Source organism: Sander vitreus, chromosome 10 (assembly GCF_031162955.1).
Source record: "Sander vitreus isolate 19-12246 chromosome 10, sanVit1, whole genome shotgun sequence".
NCBI classification, from domain to species: Eukaryota; Metazoa; Chordata; class Actinopteri; order Perciformes; family Percidae; genus Sander; species Sander vitreus.
Window position 1 is genome coordinate 31,477,242 of NC_135864.1, and position 12,105 is coordinate 31,489,346.

Sequence of the window (12,105 nt, forward strand, 5' to 3'; positions counted from 1 at the left end):
CATATTAGTTAAATTATGTGTCAATCACCTGTGTTTTTATTTATGAACTTGACACTGTGGGTAAGATATAGTACATGAAGCGAGGTCTCACTCTGCACCAAATTGACTTCTGCGATTGTAACGAAATTAACCCCAGGGAAATCTTATGGTAGAGCCCAAGTAAGTCTTACACTCAAAATCTTAACAAAGTATGTAAAAGTATATAATATTATCATCCAAATTAACTTAAATACTTAAAATAAGTATTGATTGTGCAGTAAAATGTTTCCCGTCAGTGTTTTATTATTATATGTGATGTTTCTGGATTAATATTACTGCTGCATTGTGTATGTTGCATGTATTTATTTATTGCATTTAGTTTAATCTACAGCAATGCATCATGTTCTATAAGATCATCATATGTTTTTAGCGTCGCTGTCCTGTTAGACGGGCAAATTGTCTCTATATTGAAGAACATAACGTTATTATCATTAATAAAAACCATTCCTATCTTTAGCACGGCAAGAGAGTCAATGCACGAGGCTCCGGACAGGGTTCACGGTTGTTGAGTGAGTTATCTTCTTACACATACACGATCTTTGGCCACAAAAGCAGCAACCACGAAACATGGCAGACACCCCGGCTAAACGTGAAATTGACAGTGTTGTAACTGATGAATTATCTCAGAAAGTCAAGAGGGCGAAAGCTGACAATGAGAATGGCGGAGGAGAAGTTGGAAAAGAACCTGAATCTGAAAATATTCTGCGTGAGTTTAAAACGTCCAACGTCTTGAGTGATTCTGCCCGGGAGAAAAACATCTTCATTCATGGAAAGGTAACGTTAAGGTTGTTGTAACGTACAAGTTAGCTAACTTAGCTTAACTTAGCTGTTAAATAAGGTATTTAGCTAACTCCAGCAATGGTTATGCAGTTGACAGCAAGTTTTGTTAACGTTAGAGGAAAATGTGTTATATTCAATATTCAAATTGGTCTGAGTAGTTTTGGAGATAGAACATGTCCTTCCGGTTCGATATTTCAAAATAATAGTCTGTGTAAAAGTGCATTATTGTAAAGATGGATTTGATAGAAATGAGCATCACAACGACATGCTTAGGAAAGGGCTGTTTTGCATTAATTTTATTAATTCGGGGGATAACGAGTCTTATCAGCCCAGACAGAAATAATACACTTGAACTGTATGGACTATACATCTGCCTATTGCACATAGTATATATTTTTTTGCATTCTTTACTTAACCCCATTCAGCCTTCTTTTTCTTATACTAAACAGCTATTTTGTATATTTGTTTGTGTTGCCGTATCTATTGTTTATTTCTTCTTGTGTAATATGTATGTTTGTGTATGTACAGTGCTCAGCATAAGTGAATACACCCATGCTAAAGTTGACTAAAAAGAGGAATAAAAAAAATCATCTTTTGGAAATTGATCTTAATGCCTGGATAAAAAAAAATGAGGAAAAATCCAACCTTTAAGGACACCAATTTTCTTGGTGAATGAATAATGTATCGTAAATAAATAAATGTTCTTCCTTTAAAAAACGGGGCATAAGTAAGTACACCCCTATGTTAAATTCCCATAGAGGCAGGCAGAGTTTTATTTTGAAAGGCCAGTTATTTCATGGATCCAGGATACTATGCATCCTGATAAAGTTCCCTTGGTCTTTGGAATTAAAATAGCCCCCCCACATCATCACATACCCTTCACCATACCTAGAGATTGGCATGGTTTTATGTCAGTTAGCCTAATAGCTGGTTTGATTTGCATTGAGAGATGATCTTATGGAAAGTACCCCATGCCAATCTCTAGGTACTTACTTATGAACATTTATTTATTTACGATACATTATTCAGTCACAAAGAAAATTGGTGTCCTTAAAGGTTGGATTTTTCCTCTTTTTTTTAATTAAGGCATTAAGATCAATTTCCAAAAGATGATTTTTTTTATTCCTCTTTTTAGTCAACTTTAGCATGGGTTCATAAACTTATGCTGAGCACTGTATGCACCAATTGCCAAGGGAAATTCCACGTAGGTGTAACTTAATGTGGCAATAATCTCCTTTCTGATTGTGATTCTGATTCTGAACATGTCATCGCCAGCTTGCCGATCAGGAGGCTGTGGTTATCCTGGAGAAGACTCCCATCAGAGAAGACACCCTGGCTGAGCTTTTCAGTGGTTCCAGGCTGAAACTGGAGATGAAGAACGACATCTACAGCACATATCGTTTACAGGCTCCCCCTCATCTCAATGGTACAGTCAGGAAAAAAAAATGAACTGACTAAAGAGATTGTGAATCCAGCAGCCACTTTTGGCCAGCTGGAACCAAGGTTTTGACACCCTCTGTGTTTCTGTTTTGCAGAGATCAAGACTACAGTCGTGTGTCCAGCCACAGAGAAGCACGTCAAGAAATACCAGCAACAGGAGAGTTTCCTCGTGGAGGAGACGGGGGAGGACTATCAGTCCATCATATTGCCCTACATTCAGAAGCAGAGTTTCAGCGTGCAGGTCAGTGTCCTGAAAATCTCCTCCATCGGTAACATGCTTGCATTGGCGCTCATGATGCATACTTGTGAATGTACACCATTATCTGTGGATTCATTTCAACATTACCTTCACTCCCCAGTGGGTGTACAACATCCTTGAGAAGAAGGCAGAGGCCGACAGGATAGTTTATGAAGATCCGGATCCAAAAGTTGGCTTTGTCCTCCTCCCAGATTTCAAATGGGACCAGAAACAGGTGAGATGCCACGAATATTGGCCACACTACATTTACACCTCTCAGGACTACAACCTTTTCTCCTGGTATGAAAAAGAACCTAATGTCAAACCCAATTGTGTAGTTAACGCTATAGTGCCTAGTTTCCGTCGACCCCCATGAGGAATTCTAAGTAATGACAACAACACTCTCGGCGCCATCCACATGACGTAAGCCTTCACTATTTGCTACTCCTAATATGTTACAAAACCCATTACTAACCTGTTCAAGAGCAGTAAGGCGACATCCGTGTCAGACCTCAGTCCTTTTTTTCGTTCTTTTTTTCAGCGCTCTTCAACTAGAAAAAAGCCACACCAGTTGTTTTCCGCATTTGTCACTTCACTCGTGGACGCTTCCTCGGGTTTTCAGCCATGCCTTCACCTGTCGCAGCAGTCCTCTTTCTCTCCGAAGCTGAACGCTGCCGTTGTCGTTTCTAGGCGGGGGTGTCGAACGCATCACTCGAGCTGCTGCGCGCCAAAGTCGCCAGACAACACCATTTTGTTCCAAAGTGACCACGTTTGTCTCTGAAGTAAAGGCTGGATTACAATAGAGCTGTTTGGAGCAGTTTGTGAACAGTGTTTTCTGTCCCTTTGGGGTGGACTTTGGGCTTTTTCACCTTGTAAACCTATAACGTACACAAAAAAAGATATATAACACAATAAAGGAAAGGGAAAAAGCCAAAAAGCATAATATGAGCACTTTAAAAAAATGCCAATAAAGCAGAGCACGTTTTTCTCCCATCCCGGAATGTTGTGTGGACCAGCCTACAACTGTAGGCATGTTGTTAGGGACCACTGACAAGTTTCACACATGCATGATTAGTAATGGACAATAATCCTATATTATCAGCACAAGAATTTCACCCCCGTCCACCTGATATCATTTTCATAAAGATAATCATGTAGGCTTAACAAGGCAATTTTCATGGCGACACAAACGGCATTCTTTTTCCTGTGCCATTTTGGACTGTACTGGCCGATTTCTGCACAAAGGCTAACTAGTGCTGCCTGCAGCCATATGTGACGGGGATTTAGGCCTGGTGGTGTGCCACTAGGCTTGCAATACGATGAGGGAAACCCTGCCATGTGGCAGTAAGTGATGGCTCCAAATCTGAGCACATTAGAAGTCAATGACATTTTTTGTTTAAAATGTGTTTAACTTGATAACCGGTCCTCTCCAAAACACAGACTGGTCCGTTTAAATGCAACTCTCTAATCTACACAAAGATAGAATTAGGCTACGTTCACACCGCAAGTCTTAATGCTTAATTCAGATTTTTTTTTTTTTGCTCAGATCCGATTTTTTTCATTTTGGCTGTCCACATTACCTTTTTAAAATGTGGCCTGTATCAGATTCCAGTGTGAACTGTTTGTGGTTTCGAACTGACCCGCATGCGCAAAAGAACAATAACAATGACATCAGATGCAGCACGCTGTCGCACTAAAGTTAGGGAGGTGATGGAGGAAGGAAGCATTTTGGCAGCCGTAACATTAATGAGCACACACTAATTGGGTCTAACACCTCACTCTCCCTCCATTGACTTGCTCCATCACTGTTCTCCACTTTGTAGGCCTCGTCAAGTTTTTAATGTTACTGCCTGTGTCTAGGGCTGACTTCCCGCCGGGGCATAATTGTGACAAATGTCGATGTAGATTGATGTAAAAGTCGCATCAAATCCGCCTTGGTTGTTCACACTGCGGCCGCATTGAAAAAAATCAAACCTGGGTCTGATTCAGGACCACATATGGAAGTGGTCTAAATCTGATTTGAAAAAATCAGATCTGGGCAAGATTTGAGTGTTCACACTCTACTCTGAAGAAGTCTGACCTGGTCACTGGACCCCAAAAAAAAAGATTTTGGACCACTTTTGCCTGCAGTCTGAACACAGCCTTAGAAAGAACAGGGTTTTTTGGGAGCCATACTTTAAAAATCTTAAGCCTCTGACTGGACTATGCAGTTTCACAATATCTGTCTTCTTCTTTTAGGTTGATGATTTATACCTGATTGCCATAGCACATCAGAGAGACATCAGGAGTCTCAGAGACCTGACGTCAGAGCATCTACCACTGCTGCAGAACATCTTCCAGAAAGGAAAGGTGAGGTAACGTAGTCACCCCAGGGGGTTACTTTGGAGAGAAAAAAGAACAGAACATGACCTGTTCTTCTAGCAGCTGCCATTAATATAACCTTTAATAATATAATCATTATCTTCAACCAGTTATACTTTCCATTTCATAGAGCTAGGACAAGCCATAGCTCTGAAAGGGGAACTTTGGGGGTTTTTTTCAACCTGGACCCTATTTTCCCATGTTTTTGTGTCTAATTGACTGAACAATAATCTTTGTCCAGTATTAAGCGAGATCGCTGCAGTCAGCATACAATATACAATAGAAAATGTAAGTCAACGGGCAATTGCACACCTTCAATTTACGTCCACAAACATGTAAATGAACAGTGACTACACTTCATGCAAAGTCGACAGACACAAAATAAAACTCAAAAAAGCCATTTTGGGTCGTCTTTTTCAATTAACCAACAATCACAACTCGATTTTTGGTTAAAAGTCTAGTTTTTTTTTTTTTTTTTTGTGTAAATGTAGTCTGGTGGGTTTAGCGATAACAAACTCTGAGCTGTTTCTGGTTAAACAAAAAGGTCTGCCTCTGTAGGGATCCTTTCCATAATGTTGTCAGACACTTTGAATAACAATCTGAGCCTGTCAGCGGCAGAAACGGAACTTTAAGTGGAAGAAATTGACGATGCACATTTGCCCTATAGGATTTTGCCCAAGCACTCCTGTAAAAAACAATTTTTTTAACCTTTATTTATAGACCTATCTCGTATCTTTAGCGGAGCAGAGAGGCGCTTCACGTACGCTTCTGGGATGCGCCGTTGCATGGCTGGTTGAATATCAGGCGTTGACTTGAATGGCCGCAATTGCTCGCGGGGCCTAGCCTGGAAATCCAGACCCAAATCTGAAAGATTAAGGGTCTGGCAATGAGTAATGAAAAATGGTCAAACTCAAGGGGCGGCACCAAGCATGCATTTGAAAATCTCACTGCACGCAATTGGATAACACTACGACCAATCAGGCTAATGCTTAGCTACCAGCGGAGCTAACTAGTAGATTAATTTTTTGCCGTATCCGGTCGGCAAAACAGCAAAAACGTCCTTGCGAAGGAACGATTTGAGGGCCATCTTCTGTTCCTCTTTTAGATAAAAAGCCAAGTCTGACTCGTTCATTGTAGCGGCCAAAGCCGTTTCAAACAACTGGAGTTCATCCGTAGCCATCTTGCAATGTTTACTAATGACTTTGACGTCGCAGCGCTGTCGTCATCTGTTTAGCTCGCCTCTGGCCCGCCTATATCAGATACACCGATGTGATTGGTGCGGCTCGGCTACAAGGGCATAGTTAATGAGCATCATTAATGAATGCCAGAGTGACTCGCTGAGCAAATTCAAATTGTGCTCTCGCGAGAACTCTGGACTTCCAGGGTCCGTAGGGCCCGCGGCACCTCCGGAACGCAGCAGAGAGAAAATGCCCGTTACACTGCAGCCCAGTACGTGGCTGCTGGTTACAGGTTGACAAAAATGAAGTTACTCTTTTATTACAGTATTAGAGACAAAAGAGAAATCCTTGGACATATTCATAATGCCAATCATAAAGAAAGAATGACAAAACCTGTGTGATTGCGATTTAGGATGCCATCCTGGAGCGCTACAAGCTTCCAGCCAGCAAGCTGAGAGTCTACCTGCACTACCAGCCGTCCTATTATCACCTCCACGTCCACTTCACAAAGCTCGGCTACCAGGCGCCCGGCTGCGGCGTCGAGCGGGCCCACCTCCTCGCAGACGTTATCCAAAACCTGCAGTCTGACCACCAGTACTACAAAAGCCGGACCCTGTACTTCCCCCTGAGGGCCGACGATGAACTGTTCAGCAAGTTCAAGGAGACGGGGAGGCTGTAACGGACCGTGTCGTGCACTTATTCACCGCATTAGTAGATTCCCAGCCAAACTGTGTGTTTTTGGGATAATACATTCATACATAATTTGTAGTTGTTTGTGTGAATCCTCAACAAGGTGTTTTTGTAATAATTTTCATATTCCTGCTTTCATTATGAAAAAAGAAGAGAACGTAGGACTGGCTGGACGTGACAAGAGTCAAACCAGTGGATAAAGGATGTTTCTGTCAATCTCTGTTTGAATATTTTTCATGTTTTCTATGGTGACTGAATTAAAGAGTAATTTTTTTCTACTCAGCCTTTTGATTTGACTTGTTTGGAATATCTGAGACAGGTTCAACTGCCTGAGACAAAATCACTGTATCGGCCAGTTTTCCAAAGTAGAGATATATCCCTCACCTAAAGGATTATTAGGAACACCATACTAATACCGTGTTTGAACCTATCCTATCAATATGGGCCAACATTTCTAAAGAATGCTTCCAGCACCTTGTTGAATCAATGACACAAAGAATTAAGGCAGTTCTGAAGGCGAACGGGATCCCCTACACCATTACTACACCACACCACCAGCCTACACAGTGGTAACAAGGCATGACGGATCCATGTTCTCATTCTGCTTACGCCAAATTCTGACTCTACCATCTGAAGGTCTCAACAGAAATCGAGACTCATCAGACCAGGCAACATTTTTCCAGTCTTCAATTTTGGTGAGCTTGTGCAAATTGTAGCTTCATTTTCCTATTTTTAGTGGAGATGAGTGGTACCCGGTGGGGTCTTCTGCTGCTGTAGCCCATCCGCCTCAAGGTTGTGCGTGTTGTGGCTTCACAAATGCTTTGCTGCATACCTGGGTTGTAACGAGTGCTTATTTGAGTCAAAGTTGATCTTCTATCAGCTTGAATCAGTCGGCCCATTCTCCTCTGACCTCTAGCATCAACGAGGCATTTTCGCCCCACAGGACTGTCGCATACTGGATGTTTTTCCTTTTTCAGAACATTCTTTGTAAACCCTAGAAATGGTTGTGTGTGAAAATCCCAGTAACTGAGCAGATTGTGAAATACTCAAACCAGCCCGTCTGGCACCAACAACCATGCCACGCTCAGAGTTGCTTAGATCACCTTTCTTTCCCATTCTGACATTAAGTTTGGAGTTCAGGAGATTGTCTAGACCTGGACCACACCCCTAAATGCATGGAAGCAGCTGCCATGTGATTGGTTGATTAGATAATTTCATTAACGTGAAATTGAACAGGTATTCCTAATAATCCTTTAGGTGAGTATATATATCTGTGTTAAGTGTTATATACATGACTTAGGGAAAGGCACGTTTGTAAAGCACCTTTTAAACACGGAGGGCAATTCATACAAACTGCCAAGTTTTATATCAAGTTTCATTTCATAATGTTGAGATACATTAACCCAGGCACAACACTAGATGGCAGCAATAATCCCAAAATGATTCAACGTTTGCACTGTGACACTGTCCTAATACAAAAACAAAACTCCAGTCTTTGGATACCAGGGTTTCTGTTTGTCTCCCTTTTCTTTACAAAATGAAGCAATGGTATGTTATGCTATACTTTTGCAGGTCATGTAGACACAAGGTCTATCATTTTCCACCAAACTATATTTAACCAAAGTCCGTTTACATACTTTTCGGAGCTGAAGTACCATATTTAGTTGGATTGATACCCACAATGCCAGAGGTTCACCGCGACATGCTCTTCCAGGAAAGATGACAGACAGTAGGCCTACAGTCTGAGAAACATAACAACTGGGACAGTCACAGCTGATTTGTTAGGAGTTTGGTTCTTTAACTGTGCAGGCGAAGAGATGTTCAGAGTTGATACATGATTCAATTGTTTGTTAATAAAGACATTTCATTCAGCGACATTTCTTATATCATCACAAAGTCAGTTGGCCGGTGCTGTGCTTAAGGTGCGTTTGAGTGTTCCTCGTAAAAATGTAAACTCATTAACAGTACCCAAACTTGTAAGGAAATACAACGATAGACTAATCCTTACTGATTATTATATCCAGGCACTATGTCAAGGGCTCTTTTCTATCAAACCCTGAGAAGCTACAAGTATATATATATATATAATTTGAACAAGGTTCAAGGGAAGTTTGATAAGCTCCAGCTAGGTTTACAAGTTGCAATATTAATACAAATATTTTTTTTAAATCCTAATTTTAGGGGGGGGGCGGAGTAATTTTAAGCCTGAATTCCCCTCTGGCCCCCCTAAATGTTGTGAATATTTTTTACACATTTTTCACCCCACATTTCTCCCCAGAGAGGGGAAAATTGTAATTGTTTCTCCAGCCGAACAAAATGGCGGCTTGTACGAAATACGATATCGTATTTTACGAAAACAGTTCACCGAAACGTGTTTCTGAAAACATTTTAAGCGAGAAATAGGCCGCGCAGTTGCTGAATCTGTCTTCATTTCAGATCAACAAAGGTCAGCTTGAAAGATTTTTGTCAGATTTTGAGAGGCGTTCGTCACTCATCCCGCTCGTCATTTCCGGGTTAGCACTCCACCAATCAGATTGGTCATTGAGTCCGACTGCCCGCCCTCCGACCGAGCAAGTCAGGTCGGCCAAAATGAAGGCAGACGGACGACGGCACGGAACACACCGAACAGACTCGAGTCACCGACCTCGCCAGACTGTCCGACGGCCGATTATCGGGTTGGTGTGTCAGGGCCTTTAGCGCCTGTCTCTTTAAGCTCTCCCCCCTCCTGAACATGCCCACTCTGCTCTGATTGGTCAGCGTTTCTCTGTGAATTGAGCGTTTTGATACTTTAACAGTATTTATATAGCACCTCGTCCTGCTTTATAATCAACAAAGACATGGGAATCTCACTTCTTACCAGTGGTGGAATGTAACAAAGTACATTCACTCAAGTACTGTACTTAAGTACACATTTGAGGTACTTGTACTTTAATTAGTCTTTTCTTTTCTTGCCACTTTCTACTTCTACTCCGCTACATCTCAGAGAGAAATATTGTACTTTTTACTCCACTACATTCATCTGTTACAGCTTTAGTTACTAGTCACTTTACACATTAAGATTTCTGCACACAAAACACATGTAGTTTATAAAATATCATTTTATTATAAATTAAACTACCCAACAACATAGACCAAGTCCAGCTGAGATGATTTGCCAATTAAACACGTAGTTGATTGACAGAACTGTTTGGATCGTTTCCGGTCCCTAAAATGTGAGGATTCTTCAGCATTGAGTACTTTTACTTTTAATACTTTAAGTACATTTTCCTGATGATACTTAAATACCTTAACTTATGTGAGATTTTCAGTGCAGGACTTTTACTTGTAACAGAGATTTTTACAGTGTGGTATAAGTACTTTTACTTAAGTAAAGGATCTGAATACTTCTTCCACCACTGCTTTTTACAATATGGGACCTTTAACCCTCCCGTTTTCAAAGTTTCCGCATCAGAAATGTGGGTCTCTTTCAACCAAATTGCCCCCAAAATAACACGCATTATTTTTTATTCAATTTTTATAGCATTTGAAAAAAACATGAAATCTCTCGCTTTTCTAAACAGTAGGCTATCCTGACTAAACTGTGACGGTCTGTGATTATCCACTAAATCGTAACTATTTGTCAAAATAGTTCATTATTTCAGAGTTTTTTAACTCAAAAATGAGGTATAATTTCATGTGAATGAGGTTTATCAATGATGAATTCCAAAAAAAAGTGCAAAACTAGAGGTAATAAGTTGATGTTAGTGGTGAATCCGGTGGTAGTGAAAAAAAAAGCGCAAAAAAAAAAAGGGAATCTTGGGGGGAATCGCCAGCAACATAAAAAAAAAAGGCGTCTAAAAAGGGTTAATTTTCATTTTTTTACCTGGGTGTACAACAAGTTGAATGGTCAACGGGAAGACAACACAAGGGTTAAACTCTATCAGCCAGTAGAGTTAGGATTTAGGAGATTCCGAGCCGCCTCTGAACGCAGCACCGCGGAGGAGCAGAGGACGCAGGGCAGGACAAATAATCCAATCATTAGTCCACTAAAACAGCGCAGATGTCTTGGTTCCAGTCTCTGAGGGATGAGTTCACACTGAGACCGTTTGAGATAGAGCAGACGCAGTAAGTAGACCTATCCTGTCCCTTTAACTGCACTACAGCTTTCTGAGAGAGAAACTTTGGCTTTGTTGTGCGCGGAGATGAGTTATTATTGGGCTGCGGAGGATTTCTGACGTGCGACCGGTGATCGATAGGCTACACGGCGGTCCCGAGTCCCGCAATGCTTTGCTTTTTGTTTGTGCATGGGGCTGAAGATGTTGATGGAGGAAAAGTGTGTGTTTCTGTTCGGGTCATGATTCATTGGCAACACTAAAGGGCGATGTAGGTGGGCTGTTTTTGGCTGTGAGTATTCTCCAATAGTCCAATAGTGAGACACATCTATGATATTAAAACTGAGAATAGGTTTGGTTATGCTGGTAACTGTCCCAAAAAAAAAAGTATAACTTCCAAAGGGTTTATAAAAAAAAAAAAGAAAGTTGTCTAAACTGTAAGTTTGAGTGTTATCAGATCAAACTTTGCCAGCAAAGTGAGCTCAGTGTTTGGTAGTGGCGGGTCAAGGACGGTCCAGATTAAACAGTTGTCTCTCAGAGTGGGAGCCACTGTAATCCTGAACACAGACACTGACTGATTCAGACTAGTTGTGTTGTTCGGTGTGAGAGGATGAAAGACTCTATTGATCTTGGATCTGCTGATCTGATCCTCATGAGGATTTGACTGTAGCACAATCTGAGCAAACACACACAAAAATGATGACGATAGACTGGGCATTTGGAGTTGGGGCTGCACAATATATCGTCATCTCGATATCAATTGCCGCAATAAACGCATCGTGAAAGGCTGCGACGTATCGCCACATTTTTTTTGTGTGCGTTAGTTGTAAGAAAATATTAGCAGACAACTGGATTTAATTATGTAACTGTCATCCTTTTTTTGTTTTTTGTAGTGGTGTCTTTTCATATTCAATTCCATGTTCCATTTGTTAAATAAAAGAATGTGGGCCATTATTTCCTTTCATTTGTTTTAAATTGAACACACAATTTGTTGTATTTTAGCAGAACACTGAAGGCAGCAGAACTGAGTACACTTTTGATTTCTGTGTATTTATCGCAAGTAATATCGTTATGGCGATAGATATTTTCCTCATATCAACAGCCCTAATTTGCAGTAAATCAAGTTGGCACTATCACACTGGAATCAGGACATGACGGGCCCCCACAAAGATAGTGAAACGAGTGTGTGTGTGTGTCACAGCCCTCCTGATGTGAGGGCAGATCAGGTCATCTGTCACTGGGTCACTGAACAACCCCTCAGGGGTTTTACGGGGACGTCCTGTTTGCT

The 12,105-nt window shown here is 41.1% G+C and overlaps 2 protein-coding genes across 4 annotated transcripts in view; both read left to right on the forward strand.

The window, feature by feature from the left end:
* Window positions 1-573: 573 nt before the first annotated feature.
* On the forward strand, window positions 574-7,004 carry dcps (decapping enzyme, scavenger). The gene is made up of 6 exons (XM_078261121.1): window positions 574-813; window positions 2,095-2,245; window positions 2,355-2,500; window positions 2,619-2,732; window positions 4,736-4,846; window positions 6,449-7,004. Exons 1-6 carry the CDS (start codon window positions 607-609, stop codon window positions 6,713-6,715), a joined length of 996 nt encoding a protein of 331 aa, XP_078117247.1. The 5' UTR covers window positions 574-606; the 3' UTR covers window positions 6,716-7,004.
* Window positions 7,005-10,687: 3,683 nt separating this feature from the next.
* The window catches only part of LOC144524688 (uncharacterized), a 62,731-nt gene continuing 61,313 nt past the window's right edge, over window positions 10,688-12,105 (forward strand). For 2 of the 3 annotated variants that reach the window (XM_078261123.1, XM_078261124.1), the window contains exon 1: window positions 10,688-10,830. In XM_078261123.1, coding sequence (XP_078117249.1) covers window positions 10,766-10,830 — 65 coding nt within the window. In that variant the 5' untranslated portion in view covers window positions 10,688-10,765. The remainder of the gene's footprint in view (window positions 10,831-12,105) is intronic. The other variant, XM_078261126.1, reaches the window with a different exon arrangement.

What these genes read in the sequence shown, in the direction of transcription:
- dcps (XM_078261121.1), top strand. Translation starts at nt 607, where the DNA reads ATGGCAGACACCCCGGCTAAACGTGAAATTGACAGTGTTGTAACTGAT. An exon ending in ACATCTTCATTCATGGAAAG is followed by an intron (nt 814 to 2,094) that starts GTAACGTTAAGG and finishes TGTCATCGCCAG; the next exon opens with CTTGCCGATCAGGAGGCTGT. An exon ending in GGCTCCCCCTCATCTCAATG is followed by an intron (nt 2,246 to 2,354) that starts GTACAGTCAGGA and finishes TCTGTTTTGCAG; the next exon opens with AGATCAAGACTACAGTCGTG.